At 49.8% G+C, this 16,538-nt stretch overlaps 1 protein-coding gene across 3 annotated transcripts in view; it reads left to right on the top strand.

Moving 5' to 3' along the window:
- Window positions 1–16,538, top strand: part of KCNN3 (potassium calcium-activated channel subfamily N member 3) — a 186,293-nt gene that overhangs the window by 151,717 nt on the left and 18,038 nt on the right. For all 3 annotated transcript variants that reach the window (XM_067727962.1, XM_067727963.1, XM_067727960.1), the window contains exons 4-5: window positions 6,171–6,312; window positions 13,304–13,414. In XM_067727962.1, the coding sequence (XP_067584063.1) occupies window positions 6,171–6,312; window positions 13,304–13,414 (253 nt within the window). The remainder of the gene's footprint in view (window positions 1–6,170; window positions 6,313–13,303; window positions 13,415–16,538) is intronic.

Raw genomic sequence — 16,538 nt, 5'->3', positions numbered from 1 at the left:
TTGCTGCTTTTCGGTGCTTTGGTTTCGGCATCATCTATCCCCTTCCCACAGCGGAAGATGAGGATTTGGTTCCTTTTCCTCCCCTCCAACTCTTCCTGTCCCCCCATCCTCCTTTCATCATTATATCACGTTTTTGGTTAGATCAGTAGTCGGTGTTTACATTGCTCAGCCAACACTAATTTGACTCTATTCAGAGCTGAGCCTTGTAGTGAAGGATGATAGCTTTTCCTTCCCTGCATAACTTTTTGTTTCTCCTGGTTAATTACCATGTTTGTTCATTTGCTTAGTTTGCTGTGTATTTATCACTAACTCAATTCTAGACGCTGACAGTTGTCTAAATTTCTTCTCAGGATGTTTAGGCACTGCAGGTTTTCTACCAATTTCATCTTCTTGGAGAAATACCTTCCAGAGCTGCCTGACCTGCTCCAGTCTGGACGGGTTGCCCTCCACGCCTGGTGTGTGGCCGTCACCCAAGGACCTCCTGGTGCCATCACCCCGGGCCTCTCTCCTCTGTGGATCCCCAGTTTCCTCCATCTCAGGGCTTCCTCCTTCTGGGTTTACTACTTTGCTCTGGTGACGCGCACCCTCCTGTAGCTTCATGAGAAAGGGTGCAAAGGAGGCGAATCTTTGAGAGCCTTGGCTAGTTTGGAATTCTGATTTGGAGATAATTTTCCTTCAGAATTTTGAAGCCTTTATTCCATGGCCTTCTAGCTTCCAGTGTTGCTGTGAAAAAGTCCAGAGTCACTCTGACTGTTGATTCTTGTGTCTGACCTCTCTCTGTCTCCCTGGAAGCTCCATAGCATCTTCTCTTTTCCCCCTGGTGGTCTAAAATTTCACAATAATGTGCCTTGCTGTGAGTCTATTTCCATCCACTGTGCTGGGAACAGTGGGCCCTTAATCTAGAAACGTGTGTCCTTCCGCTCTGGGAAATTTTTTAATGATGTCTTTAATGATTACTTCTTTCCTTCTTTTCCTTTTTTCTCCTCCTCCTTCTTTTTTTCCAGTTCTCTCTTTCTGAGACTCTCGGTATTTGAATTGGTAGATTGCTTCACTATTTTTCTCCTATTTTCATCTCTTTCACTGTCTTTTGGGAAACTTCCTCAATTTATTTTCCAGCCCTGTGGGAGGACTTTGTTGGTATAGCATGCCATTCTTGTCTCATGGGTCCAATATCTTGTTTTATCTCTCTTAAGATGTTAACTACAGGATTTGTTTCAAGAGTTCTTCTCTGTTAATGGTCAGTATTTGATCCAGAGTCTTTTTTCTTTGTTTGTTTAATCGACTGATTTGGTCTGTGTCTTTAATATTTGAGACTTTCCTCAGATGTCTGGGGATTCCTGGCTGTCTGCTTATTTTTAAAAGCAGGAAACTAAAACTGTTAGTTGTAGAGGGATGTGAAGAGAGAGCAAAAGTAACACGTGTGTTTCATCTACCATCTTTACCCAATCGTACAATCTTCCATATCTATCATTTATTTCATAATATTAAAAAGTGAAAAAAACCATAGTCCACCCATGCTAATGATAAATTAATAACTATAATAACCCTTAAAAAATACCTACAACCTTTTCCTCCTTAGCCTTTAAGGAAAAACATGGGACTCTTTTCTCCAAAAAATTCTCTATTGCAAAAAATATCATGAGATTAATATGTGAGTTTGTGACAAGTGTAAACCACTCTAAAATTGTGAATAGATTTGGAACCAATTTTTCCCTCCTCTCCACTCCCACGGTCCTGAATCACCAGCCCTGCTCTCTCACTTATCACTTCCTGCTTGGTGAGTTGCACGTGTGTCTTATCTCCATGACGATGCTCCAAGCCGCGGGAGAGCAGGGTGCCTGTCCGACTCACCTCCAGCTCTTCAGTAGCCCCTGTCAGAGGGGAGATCATCAAAGTCTGACAAACGATGAATGGATAGCATCCTCAAGATCTGCTTCTCCTCTCCTCAGCACATATAGTTAGCACCAAGGGATTTTAAATGGTGAATGAAAAAGAAGCCCACAGGAACATAAAGAGAATTTAGAGAAAAATGAAGCAGTAAATCAAACCTCAACTTTAAAAAGAGAGACACATTACTGGTTGCTTTTATTTAATTCCACTTTGAGTTCTGATCTCTTTACCTCGGAATCCACCCACATATGAATAGGACGGGCCACGGTCCTGAGGGCAGCCAAGCAGCTCAGGAACTCTAGTTTAAGCAAAGAAAGGAGGACTTTAGAGACCCACGTGCACAGCAAAGCCAATAAGTCCACAGAAGATAGGCTGCGAATTAAGTCCAAACCCCGTAGTTCAGCATTCAAGTCTCTCCATTGCTTCTCCTCGGGTACCTGCAAACTTTCTAGAGGTTCTCGCTGTCTGGGACCTGTCTTCTTTAGTCAGTCTTACGTGTAGCTGCTAGAAGAATCATTCTCAGATACCAATAGTCTCGTGTCGCTACTTTGTCCAAGAACTTACAGTAGATTCCTTTCATCCCTTCATCAGATAGTTTTCCAGCCTCAATGCCAAGACATCTTTATCCTCAATCCCCTTTATCTTCATCCCCCCCATTTCATCTTCATTCCCCCCTCCATCATCATCCCTCCCTCCATCACCACCCCTCCCTCCATCTTCACCCCTCCCTCCATCTTCATCCCTCCCTCCATCTTCACCCCTCCCTCCATCATCATCCCTCCCTCCATCTTCACCCCCCCTCCATCTTCATCCCTCCCTCCATCTTCATCCCTCCCTCCATCTTCATTCCCCCCTCCATCATCATCCCTCCCTCCATCTTCACCCCTCCCTCCATCTTCATCCTTCCCTCCATCACCATCCCTCCCTCCATCTTCATCCCTCCCTCCATCTTCATCCCTCCCTCCATCTTCTTCCCTCCCTCCATCTTCATCCCTCCCTCCATCTTCATCCTTCCCTCCATCTTCTTCCCTCCCTGCTGGGACCCTCTACCCACTGCACCTGTAGATCCCTGCCACTGTATTTTTCTATAGATTGTTTCTCAGACTGATAACACGTACCAATCTCAGCAGTAGTGGTAATTGCTGACACTTGGTGTGCACTTACTCTGGGCCGAGCACTGTGCTAATATTGCTGGTGAATTATTTTCCTTACTCCTGCCATCAGCAGATAAAGAAACTGGGTCACAGAGAGGTTAAGTCATTTGCCCACAGCCGTGGAGCTACTTAAGGTGGAGCTGGGGCTCGAAGCCAGGGAAACTGAGCCCGAGACCACGGGCTCGCCTCCTCTCTACCCACTGCCTCAACCTCACTGTCATCAGACCTGACCCAAGACCCCTTCCAGGAGATGACGACCCCGGCTGTCCTCTATGCATGTGTTTGCTTGTTGCTGGCTTGTGGCATGGAGCCATCTCTAAGTCTTGCCCCGTCTGTGTCCCCACACTCAACCTGTCACTGAGTCTCGCTGCTTCACAGACTCCAAAGTCCATCCCTCCAGGGAAGGAATCCCCGCCACTAACCTCAGCACAGGCCCTTAGAGCCAGGGTCACCACCATTCTTCCTGGCCAAAGAGCAGCAGGCTGTGAGTGGAGGGGACCACATCAGCCCAAGGGCCTTGCAGAGACCCAGGGCTGTGGGGAATGGGATGGGGAGCGTGGCTGCCCATCCAAGGCCATGTCAGACCTGGGATGGGGCTGGTGTCCCGGGGCAGGGCAGGGCACACTCCCTCTTGGGGATCAGACCTGGGCACCAACAGCCTATGCTACTCCAGCGTGACCAGATGAGCAGACACACTGCAGCCCTGGGGACATGAGGCCAACTGGAAGGAGCAGGCAGCCAGGATGCCATCTGGGTAGCCACAGAGTATCACTGGGGAACAAGCAAAGCAGGTAGGGGAGGGCAGGTAAGACAACTTAACCAGCAGAGCTTTGGGGAGGGATGTCTGCTTTTCAGATGTCACCCCTAGAGTTCTGGGCATGCACGCCCTTGTGCAGACAGCTGTGAAAGGCTAAAGCCACCCTCCTCTAGTTGCTGGTAGAGGATTCAGGCTGGGGCTGGACGGCCCACCAACGATGTGCTTACCGGGATCTGCTCGGGCCAGGCTCAGGTGGGCCATGAAGGTTGCTGCCTGCACCTCCCTCCTGGCTTTGCGCATTTGCTTCCCACCTGGCTACCCCACCCCTGTGCTGCATCTTTTTTAATCAGTCTACTTACCACCTACAGACCAGTCTTCCCAGTGGGCCATGTCATCTTGTCATTCATCTGCTGAAGAACCAAGAATCATTTCCAAGGCCTCTAAGAACAGATCCAAACCTCTTATCCTGGAATTCAAGGCCTTCCAAAATCAGACCCTTGGTCTCCATAGCTACCTCATCACTTGCTACTGGAGCCCAGGTGCCCTCCTGTTGCTAACACTTCCTCATCATTCCCCAAGGCACACAGCAGTCGCTTCCATCTCCCTGATGCTGAAGGAATAGCGAAAAGGGCATGGGCTTTGCTTTGGTTACTTCCTGTGTGTTTTCAGGCAAGTCACTCAATGCCTCTGTGCTTCCAGTTGCTTACCTGCAAAAACACTTGACAGGATGTTGTGAGAATCTGAGCGTTTGTACACAGAGTGCTAGCTAGCCACAGGGTAGTTTGCATCGTGTGGCTCCTGCTAATACAGTGTGAGCCAATAAACGGTATCCGTCAGAGTGCCCTTGGTGTTCCCCACTTACGTGCCCTCCACCTCCTTTCTGATTAGCAGACTTCTGCCTCCTTTTACGCTCATCTCCAGATGCACCTGTATCTGCAGCCTTGCCAGCACACCTGACCTGGGGCGGGGGGTAAGGGTAAGAAAAGCAACATTTGTCAATTGCCCACTGGGCGCCAGACCCTGTTGGTGGGGGTGTGGGGCTCAGGGAGAGCACTGACGGTAGCAGCTAATACTTTCTGGGGGCCTCCTTGTACCAGACCCCATCCCAAGCACGTCATGTAACCCTTGCTGGTAACTCATTTCTGTAGATTAAGTTTCCTAAATGGCTTTCTGCTCTATCCAACCAGGATGGTTTGGTCTCCCTGGCCCCATCTCACCTTTCCCATCCAGTGGCCTCCAAGAGGCTGATGGGAAGAGTTTATCAAGGAGTGATATCCCTGTCATTCAGGTTCATCCTGTTAGAGAACATTCTGAGAAAGGACCCACCTTCATCTGCCCTGCCACCCCAGGTGCAGCCAGGCCCACCTGCTGCACTCAGGTTGGGCCCTGGCTTTTCATAAGAGCATTTCCTCTGCCTGGAACTCCCTTCCCCCGGCCAGCCTGGAAAACTCAAGCCTCTGACTAATCCTCCTGCATTTGAGTCGAGGTCATTGCCCTTTCCCTCCCGTCCTCCAGGTGCCTCGTCCACTCACTTACTGACGCTTTCACAAATGTCTGCATCCTTGATGGACCCTTGCCCTGGGCTGAGAACCCTAAGGCAGGGGCTGTATCCTGTTCATCTTTCTATCGCAGTGCCTGGCACAGAGCCTGGCCCACAGCGGGCCTTGGTGTTTGGGGATGAAGGGAGGGAGGAAAAGGATGGGGTGGAATGGGTATCCGGCAGAGGGAATGGTGGTGATACGTTTCCAGCTGCTTACTCCCAGGGCAGGACAGCCACGAGCCTCCATCCAGCTCAGAAGAGGAGGCCACGGCTCCGTGGAGACTCCAGAGCCTCCCCCTGGAAACAGCTCCAAGAGAGCCCCGGCTACCGCAGCCTCCCTCCAGACACCTGGGAGGTGCCAGTCTTTGGGCTCCATCAGCCTTCTTAGGGGAAATTGCTAAATGCGTTTGGTGATTTTTTTTTGACATTTTCCTTGTTCAGGAGCTCGTGATTTCAGATTAATCACATCCACATACATTTAGACTGTCAGCTTGGAAGGGAAAATCTAAATTTTGTTACTGCATGATTTCATCCAAAGGTATTTTACTGAAAGGACGTCTGTGATATGGTGCAAATCATGACGAAACATGTTACTGCTGGGACCAAGCTCGTGGTGGGGGGTTGGGGGGATGGACGGAGAACTGTAGGCAGGACCTGGGTGGGCAGAGCTGCGGCAGCTTCAGTCTCCTGAAGAGATCCGTGTGCCACCATCGCTGCTGTCTCCATCTCAGCAAAATGTCACATTTCCTCCTCTGTCCAGGTTTGCCCAGAGCCTTTACTCCCGGGAATGGCAGTTCCACTAACTAACTCCTGTCTTCCCCCCCGGCAGGTACCATGACCAGCAGGACGTAACTAGTAACTTTCTGGGTGCCATGTGGCTCATCTCTATCACATTCCTTTCCATTGGTTATGGGGATATGGTGCCCCACACATACTGTGGGAAAGGTGTCTGTCTTCTCACGGGCATCATGGTGAGTACCTGCCTCGGCCAGTTACCCTTCCCCACCCACCGAATGCTGCTAGGAGTAGCGCCTTTATGGTGGGCGCAGGGGTCCCTCCTCATCCGGGCATGGGGCCAGCTGCTAGTTAACAGGCCAGCGTGTGTGTCCCTGCACGTAGAAAGGCGGATGTGAAATCTGCGTGGCTTCTCACTGTTTCATTTCCTTGTCTAAGATAGGACCATGTCCCGGTTCCTGACAGCTAATGGCCTCTTCCTAGCCCCCCAGAAATGGGCCGAGAGAAGCTGGCCGTGGGTCTTACCCTCTGCTCCCATCCACCAGCCCCGGTGAGCATCAGGGCTTAAGTTCATTGTCCTCTTTCCTGTCGCCTGGGCCCCGCAGACCTTGGTACCACATCTGATAGAGTATAGCTAGAGCTCACTGAGCCGGCCATGAGAGACCCGTGTCCTAGACTGGGTTGGCCACTGGTTCGGTCTTGGTTTGATGACATGGCCCTGGGCCAACTCTTGGCCTCTGCATCCAAATATTGAGGTGCCAGATTCCGAGTGCCAGTTCCCTCCCAGAGTTGGCACCCAGCTAGCCTGTGACTGCATCCCCATCTCTCCCCAGGTGTCCAGCAGCTGTGCTGCCTCCTTTCAAGGTGTATATTCCTCCCGCCCATCACCCTGCCATCCCCCACCCCTGCACACACTCGTGCCCATCACATGGCCACACAGTACGGAGTTTGGGAGAGATGTGGGTAGGGAGTTGGACCCCAGAGTCTGAGTCCCTGTTGCTCGCTGCAGCCCTGGACCCCTCCTGCTCACCAGCCCCACAGCCGCAGGCCTCTGACCCCATGACCTCACTGTGGACTCCAGGCAGGGCACTTAGCCTGCTGGACCTCAGCATGCTCGAGTACAAAGTGCGGATGGGAGGCCTGCTCTACCCTCCTCCCTGGCTGGTGATGGGGATAAACTGCAATGCTTTGTGTTAACGCACTCCATCAGCAACAAGGAGCTGCGCCGCCTTCAGTGCTGGCGAGCCCTCGGCGTCCCTGCCGCCGCTACTCCTTCACTGGCCGGGGGTGAGGGCTCGTCTCCTTGCTGTGCTTTCTGGCCAGGACAGGCAGCCCTGCTCTTTGACCTCCTTCCCAGAACCCCAGAGTCCAGAATAAACACACCGGGTCCTCCTTTCAGAAGAGGAAGCCGAGGCTCAGAGAAGGAGCGGGCAGCTAAGCCTGGGTGTCGTGGGGGTGAGGGTGGACAGGAGGCCTGTCACTTGGTCCTAGGTCTCCGCGGCTGGTTACGGCAGCCCTCCCCAGGGGGCCCTCTCTGCGCCCCCCATCATCAAAATCCTTCCAGGGCTCCCTCAGATTTCAGTCACCACCCCCACTTCTCCAGGAGGACACAAAAGACCCTCCTTCTGAAAGGGAAGTGACTCCTTTCTGCAGTGGGAAGGGGGTTAAGCCCTCACCAGCCTGGTGGCCTCCTGGGACTGATCTCGCTGACAAGGCAGCTCAGAGCAGCCGAGGCCATAGGGTCAGAGGCCTGGGGCCGTGGGGCTGGTGAGCAGGAGGGGTCCAGCGCTGCCATGTCACGACTGGACACCGTCTTCTCCCCTTTCGACTGAAATCCAGAGCCGGTGCATATTGGCAGGTCCTGGGCAGCAGTTAATGAGAAAAGGCTTAGCGCCGGGGTTGGGGTAAATCACGGGTAAGTGTAAGGCCTCAGAACAAATACCTCCCATCGGTTAGTAGGAGTCTATCTGGCACAGCTCCAGCTGTCACCAGGAAACCAAGGAATGATTCTTCCTTCCAGAAGGGAATGAAATGCCGCCCGAAGGCCAAAGCTGTCCTGTCTCAGAGCCGCTCGTGGGGCGCAAGCTTTGTGCCTCGGCACCAGCTCTCAGCCAGGCCCGCACGGAGCCGGGCTGCCACTAGGTGGATGGCCCTGCGTGGAGCCTCCGTTATTTTTAAATACCAGCCATTCGCCCTCTCAGCACGGAGCTGTGCCCCATCCAAGAAGCGGCCCCATAGCCACCGTTTCCCTGGGTCCTTCACTCCTGCATCTCCGGGCTTCTGCGCTGGCGCGGCTGGGGAGGGTGGTGGGCAGGACCCCTGGGCCCCTCCCTGCCTTCTCCTGGGGTGTGGTCTTCAGCACCGCTGGGGCTGTAGCAGCTCCTTGGAAAGGAGTGTTTGTTTCTTGTGGAGAGAGGTGTGATCAAAGTGGAAAGAACAAACAAGTGAGGAGGAACCGATACCCACCCCCCATATTAAAAATACAGCACATGCCTTTTGCCTTCTCCTTTCGCACAAACCCTGCTGCGTAAATATACACCTATCTATGACAGGGACGGGGAGCTCCCCTCCTCTCATTGTCAGTGTGTTTACCCAAATTAAAATCAGCTGCCTCCCTCTGGGGTCTGACAGTGAGGAACCCTGGTGGCATTTTTACTAACAAATGTGACTTTTCCAGTTGAGTCACTCCTTTCCAGGGTTTCGCATGGCTGAGAATCCCTTCCTCCCCTCTCCCAGACTCCCGACACTTTGTACATCTCCTGATTATTATTGCAAGTGCCTTTACTAAAGGTAGGGCTTCCTGTTTGGTTACCATGGACACCAGGCAGGCCAAGGCAAGGCCTGCTCGGGAAGGGAAAGGAAGAATTTGTGTGTGCGGGCTGTAAATAGTCTTAATCATTGTTTTCTCGTGGCAATCCCAGTAACGGTGTAATTATCAACCATTAAGCAGGGTATATAATTGTCTGAACAACTTGACGTTGTTGGCACAGACCTGGTGTGTTTGAGAGATTTCACCCACAAAAGCAGGTATCTCAAAGTGCATCATCTTTCCATAAAGAATTTTATGATGACAGTTACAAGGCAGAGAGAAAACTGGCAATATTTAGTATCCAGAATGGGCCTTTGAAGGCTTTTTGGTTCTGCAGGCATCTGGAAGACTTTTGGGCCCCCAAGACTCCTTGGTAGGAATCCCATTTCAATATAGGCAGTTTCTGAAGCTGGACTCACTCTGTGGACCCTTCATGAGTTAGGGACAAATAGACAAAAGCTTCCAGGATATCTGTGGGGGTCACTGAGCTTTTCCCCGAGGCTTCATGAGAGAGGCTTCTTTGAACTGCAAAAGGAAAGGGATGATGAAGTAAAAGGTAGCACGAATTGAGTCATTTGGGGAGGAGGGAAAAAGAGGGCTCAGTAAGACATCTGCTTAATGTCAGTTTTAGAGGATGAGCTTCTCCCTGAAACACCTTGGTTTCAAACCAATTGATGTTATTTTAGTTGTTACATGGTATCTGTTGCAGAAACAGAATCCAACTGTAAATCCTCCAGGCTTCCCTCCTCCATTTGTCACTTTCATTTATGTTTTATTTTATTTTATTTTTTGCTTCTTTAGTTAAGTACACCTCATACTTTTCCCCTTGGGATACTTGTTTTTTGAGACTCTAAGGTTTTCCAGCTGGAAAATGTCTCTTGGAAACAAGGAGTAGGAGGACCAGAGTGGAGGAGACTGGGTCTCCGATTTGGGTCCAGATCTATGGATGAGTTAGGCATGCTGACCGCAGGCCAGCCGCTCCTCTCTGTGTTCACTCCTGTACTCTGCTCACCACGTACCTTGGCCAGTACGACCTCATTAGAGGTGAACCCTCTCCCCTCCCACAGCCCTCCCATGGAAATAGTGTTGGACAGAGAAGACCCAGGGAATTCAGCTGGTGTCAAAAAGGATTCAGGACTTGGCACCTCTGAAGGCAAAAGTCTGAGTCATGGATTTGCTGCACAGTCTGACCCCATGGAAGTCATCCCAGCAGCTGCTTACCCTCTTCTGTCCCACTCCGATCTCTCCTCACATGGCCCCCCTGCCCACCAACCATTTTTGAGATTCCACACGAGGACAGCTAGGACAGCAGGAGCTCTCACACACCCAGATCAGCCAAGCCCTTGGCAATTTGTCTCTTAAAACCAACCCGCATCTCTGCCGTATCACATAAGCATTCCCAAACTGCTAACAGGGCCCTGTCAGGCTGATAAACTCATCTAAGTAAAAAGGCCCAAAAGGAACACAGGTGATCATTATACCACATGAAAGGTGAATACAGCAGGAGGGAGGGGGAATCCCATAGTGCTTCCTTTATTTCCTCTAAAGAGCCAAAGTTGACCATCAGCTTCTGACTCAAGTCTTAGGCTCCTTGTCCTTCCTGCCTTCCACTCAATTCCCATCAGCCCATCCTTTTTTCCTATTTGTCTGCTTCTTCCTTTCCACTTCCCCTGTCTGTCCCATGCTGTTGAGGAGGCAGCACAACTTGTTCCCTCTCTCAGTCTCTGCTCCAGCTCTATATCTCTCTGCATCTCCCCTCTCCCCTTCCCTTCCCTTCCCTTCCCTCCCCTCCCCCACTCTTCTCTCTTTCTCTCTCTCTCTCTCTCTCTCTCTCTCTCACACACACACACACACACACACACACACACACACACACACACTGGAGAGGACCAGTTTGTATTTCAGCACCCTGAACACCACTTTCTGAAGGTTGCTGACGTCTGACCCCATCTTTACAAGGTTGCCTCTTAATGGGAATGACCAGATTAGGCTTCATTATTGGCTACTTCCCTAATTCAGCCAGATGATGGATTTTCTAAAAGAAAAGTTGAAAGTATCCACTGTTATCTATTCAAGTTAGAATTAGGGGCTAAGAACCAAGCATCCTTCAGAGAAATATCCATAGGAGAGCCTTGACATCTTCAAGTTGAAAGAAACCGGGAAATGTCATCTAGCCCAGCCTCCTGCCTCCGTGCAGAAATGAATCTTAATCATATAAGATAGACACTTCCTTAGTTAGAACACTCTAGCTTCTCATTAGAACCCTTCTGCATTCAGCAGCCTAGGTTGTGAGCCCTAGCGAGAACCATGGAGCAATCCAGCTAGACCCTGGAACTTCGGGATTGTGGATGGTTGATTGTTTTAACGAAACCTCCAACGTGGCGTGGTGAGCAGGGAGACTCCTTCAGGCTAATTCTGCCCCCAGCTTTCAGGAGTGATTTAAGCAGAGTTTCCCTGCACTCAGGGAAATGAGGAAGCCTGGAGCCTGGGAAGAACCCTCTCCATCTGACGTTCCGTTTTTAACACGGCGATATATCCCTTTTTTGGGCATTCAGCCCAAAGTTCTTTTGTAGCTCCATACAAAAGAGAGGGATTATATACTCGGTCTGCTTGAGGGGAAATGGAGCACACATCTTCCCTCTAGAACAGCTTCTTTTTAAGCTATTTTTTGCTTTTAGAGGCCTGGCTCAATTGATGACACCTGCAGACCAGGCTGTCCAAGGGCCCATACATATCCTTTGAAAACTGGGCACAGAGTCTCCTGCAAGTCACAGATGCCAAGAAAACAGGGCCGTCCCTGAACAAGAAAGGAAAATGAGGTCAGAAGAGGAAAGTTCACACAGGCTCCTTTCTTTTCAGTTTGTTGTGCTAGAAATGGGTGGCTGACCAAGTGTGCCTAGAAACATGAGATTGTTTTCATGGGAACCCTTGTAAAAAGCTAGGGGAAAGCGTTGCCAACTTCACCCGTGCCAAAACCTTGCACCGACCAACCTTTGCCAACCTGTGGCAAAGGAAAGAGATCATGAAGGAGAGAGTAGGGGATTGGTCTACCATGTGCATTCCGCCCAACTCTGGTACGGATTATAGTACCTTTGAAAACAGTCTTTAAGGTTCCCTATGTATTCCGTTAAACTGGGTGAGCCGCAAATGTTGTTGGTGGATTCCTTCAATCCTAGGACCTCAATTGCTAAACTGAGCTCTGTGGCAACTATGATTACTGTTTGGCATCTAGAGGATCAGACTGCTGACTTTTCTGAGCTTATTGTCGCTTTCCATGAGTGGAGGTCAGGATGGTGCAGGGCCCCACGTGCAGAAAGAGGGTGATGGTCACCGAGGGGCGTGTGCTCTCTTCCAAGAACCAGGCAAGGGCGGGGCTGTCATCTGCTGCCTGCAGGAGAAGCAGGGCAGGGGCAGTTCTGTCTCGATTCCCACCCCCCACCCCGACCAGGCCAAGATGCACAGCAAAGAGGACTTCAAAGTCCTTTGGAAGAATGTTGGGATGAGCCCATTTCTGCTCATTTCTCAGACACTCAAGCATGCGCCCAGAGGATTAGGAGAGAGGACGTGAGTCCTGAGGAAGCGGCCTCTTTAACTCACTCTCCCTGGGCTTCCCCGGAGTGGACCTTCCAGAGCACAATAAGAATTCTGCTCTGGAGAATACTGACGCCTTCTGCAGGTTCCCTTAAAATCCTGATTTGAGGCAGGTGTGTTGTTATCATCTTTGAAATCTCTGAAAGATGGTGAATTCATGAGCCTCCTGGTGAAAGCAAGAAGGAACTGAATTTCTTGTGCTGAGTCCTAGGCTAGACCTCCAGTGAAAAGACCCAACTGGGAGCAAGCTCAGTCACTGGGTGCACAGACTCATGCCAACCAGTGTAGCCCTGGGAAGCAGTCTTGGCGGGGTGATGCTTTGCCTCTTCCTTAGATTATTTTCAGGAAAACTCTCCACCACCAACAGGTGATCCATCCATACTGCACGGCTTTCTTTCCTCCTGGCCCCCTGCTCTGGAGCTGGCAGTGGGGCTGGGTTACGCGTGAGGGAGGGGGAGCGTGTGTGGATTTTCTGTCCTCCCTGCACACCCTGGCAGATGACCAAGTGATCGTTCGGTGTTTTAAATTCCCCCGAGCCTCAGCCCCATCCAGTATCCTGCCCCATGAAGAAGTGGCCAGCTTTACGAAGGCTCAGTCTCCCAGAGGTCAGCTCTGCAGCTAAGCCAGGAGCACCGCAGACCCCTTCGTGGGTGCGGGAATCAGGGCCCTGATGGGTTTTGTGGCTTGGCCTTGTCCAGCCAGAATTCAAGTCCCCACTCCACTCCTGGAGACCCCATCGTGGGCCCGGGGCACGTGGAGTCTTCCGCCTGAGCCCTGCCTCTTAATGATGTGCTCTCTCCTCTGGTCCTTTTGCTGTCCCCTCACAGGGTGCGGGCTGTACTGCCCTGGTGGTGGCCGTGGTGGCCCGAAAGCTGGAACTCACCAAAGCAGAGAAGCACGTTCACAACTTCATGATGGACACTCAGCTCACCAAACGGGTAAAACGCCACTGTCCACATCTTAACGGGGGACTTAAGACCAACATGGGAGCCAGTCAGAAAGTAGCCACAGTGGGTTAGGGCCACACCCTTCAGTGGAGGGTTGAGGGACCCCCAGACACATGCAAACAGCCAGCGCAAAATGGGCACGATGTCCCAACGCTGAAGGCTCCTGTCTTCTCTTAAATCACTGTGCATGGCTCAGGCAACCAAATCATTTTCCTGATAATTAAATCTATAGCATACAATGATGTAACCCGCCCCCCTTGCCTAATGGTACAGAGTAGATCACCCAGCATGAGGTGTTTTTGCTTATGCTTAAATGTTTTCATGATTCTCCTTAGGAAGGGCAGTAGAAAGTCTTAAAAACGATATTGGGAATGTATTTAAATCCAACCCTTTAAAAAAAATCATTACAGACAATCACTCCTAAATAACGTTCATCAAAATGTCATCACCCAATTTTCCCCCTTTTGGGTTTTCCAAATAACGTTTCTCCCTTGGAACGTCATGAAAGTGGGTAAGGAGGGTGAAAAACTGAATATAAGCGGGAATGGGGAGATCATTTAGCTGCTAAAAGTCTGACACCCCACTGAATTGTCAGAGAAGAAAAGGCCCATTTAGAAGAGACAGAAACGAGCCTTCCAGGATAACAGCAGGCCAAATGAGCATGGCAGAAGCTGTTTATTTAATGACAGCTTTTATGGAAAATTCTTTAGAGCTGCAGGCTGAACGAAGGTCAGTAGTATGATTTCCTGCAAAACTCTCCTCTTTCCGAAATGAGAGCGAAGCAAGACCCTGTGCTGGGGTCTTGGCCGCTCTGACAAGTTTCTCATTTAGGATTAAAGTGGGTTAGGAGACCCACGAGCAACGAGATTTTGATTGGGGTTTTTGAAAGCTGGAGAAAATATTCAGTGATGGATGTTGCAGCACAGTAAAAATGTGTTCTAAATAGAGACAAAGGCAGGAAGGGAGAACAAAAAGAGAGGGAGAGTGACAAAGGGTGAGCGTGCTCACTCAGAGGGAGGCGTGGGGGAATGGGAAGTTGCCAAGGCCTCTCCAGTTTCTCAGCAGAATTATTTATGGTGTTTGATTGTTTGGTCTTTGATTACATGTACTGGATTCTTTAAAGAGCCTCCACAGATGTTAAAAAGAAGGGGTACAGGCAAATAGTCTAATGTCGCTGCCATACAGATGGTTGTATATGGTACATCCTGGCGCTGAGGTGTCCGTGGTACAAGCAAAAACATGATTTGTATCATCAAGATGGCAGGATTGAGGGCCATACCCGTGGGTAGGCCAGCCGGGTTCCACCCAGAGCCCTGTAACCTAGCTGCTTTCCTTCAACCCCCTAGTAAGCGTGCAGAAGTCATGCTAAGTATTGAGCAAATTACCAAAGTTGCCTCTATTCTCCTGGAACAATTCAGTGCAGGAGTCAGAGGCAAGGGAGTCTAGCCTCCAAAACCTTCTCAGAAGCTGTTTCTTAGAGCAGAGACGTTAACAGCCTCTCTGTTTATTCTATTTGCTTTTTGAAACCAAGGATATACTGTGTATATCATGTTATTCCTTTGTCCTCTCCATTTTTCACTCTGTGAATCAGACATTAGAGGAAAATAAAGCCGAGGAAAGCCAACTCCCTCACGTGACAGGAAAATAAACAACTTTTCTGCAATATAATTGTACGAGGAGATGAAATTGTGGTCGCTAATTTCAAGCTTTCAAAAATAATTCTCTAAAATCCTCCTCAAGTCCGCTTACTTTTTGAAAAGTGGGACCGAAAATAAAATCAACAAATATTTATTGCCCATCTATGAGTACAAGGCATCTTTTTATCGAATAACATCTCACTTTTCTGAGAACACTTAAATCTGTTGAAATGTCCCTTTGATATCTAATATCTTTTCCCAGAGAAACAAACGACATGAAAGGAGTGGCTCTCACAGAGAGAGGATTCTCAAAGCTGGCAAGACTCTTTTACCTAACCTTGATTGAAAGGAAACTGGCTGTGAGCTTGGCCTGCTCTGGCTTCAGCTCCCCTTGACCTGGTCTCAGAGAAGCCCACCTTTCTTCCCCTGGCAACACCTCATCCATCCTCTGTCCTCTCCAAGCGGCCCACTGTGTCCAGCAGGAGTGGCTCATGGGTCAAACAGAACTCACAGTGACTTCTCAGTGAATTTGCAGAGAAAGATCCGATCTTTGGAGGAGCTGATTGGGACATAATTGCAAACCTCTCAAGAGAGGACAATTAATAGATTTAACAGAGAAAAGCCATCTCTTACAATACATGCAATCTTAATTCTTCAAACCTCTAAGCAAAAAAAACAAAAAAGAGGAATTGTAACCTATTAATCATAAAAATACTCAGATTGTTCTAGTCTTTATTTACTCTGCCTGTCTTGCTGTAAAGGCTTCAGCCCAGACTTTACCACTAGAGTCACACTGTTTTTATTCATTTATTTGCCAGGGAGGCGGGGGCAGGTGCGGCGGTGGTCTGATGGCACGGGGTCGGAACTCAGTTTCTGGTTTTCCTGATTCCCGTGGCTTTTCTTCTCTCACTTGTATGACTTGTCAACTCTGGTGGCAACGTCATTTCTGTATTTAATGCAATCAGATCTTCCCACACTGACTTTGCAGTGTTACTGCCATTGTTAATCTAGAATTATAATTTATTGCTAACCTCTGGGCTACTAGGTAATATATATGTAAATGACACACAGAGAGACTATAAAAAAGATACTAGGTCCCCACCTTTTCTCCCACTCAATGCTACACATCCCCCTGTCGCTGTTTTAGGTAACGAAACACATCCCTCACAGCTGGATGGCACTCCCTGTGTTCTGGGGACACCAAGATGAGTAAGAGATGGTACCTGCCCTCATACTTACTGCCTGTCCTCAAAGAGCACCTCCCCTTTCTAAAGAGCAAGGTAGCTGCCCATGGACACACTTGACTTCAGAGGCACCACGGACAGGAGACGTTCTGTTTGCCACGCCTCCTCTCCACATCAAACCTGCAGACACCTCTGTGGTGTGTGCCACTGGCTGAGGATTTTGTCTCCTTATCCTTGCCACGATGGGTTCCTGCCTCAAATACTTCATCCAAGTACAATTTCCCCATGAAATCA

The sequence above is a fragment of the Pseudorca crassidens genome, chromosome 2 (assembly GCF_039906515.1).
Source record: "Pseudorca crassidens isolate mPseCra1 chromosome 2, mPseCra1.hap1, whole genome shotgun sequence".
Taxonomy (NCBI): domain Eukaryota; kingdom Metazoa; phylum Chordata; class Mammalia; order Artiodactyla; family Delphinidae; genus Pseudorca; species Pseudorca crassidens.
Note: the sequence above shows the minus strand (reverse complement) of the source record. Positions and strands in the feature narration are given on the sequence as shown.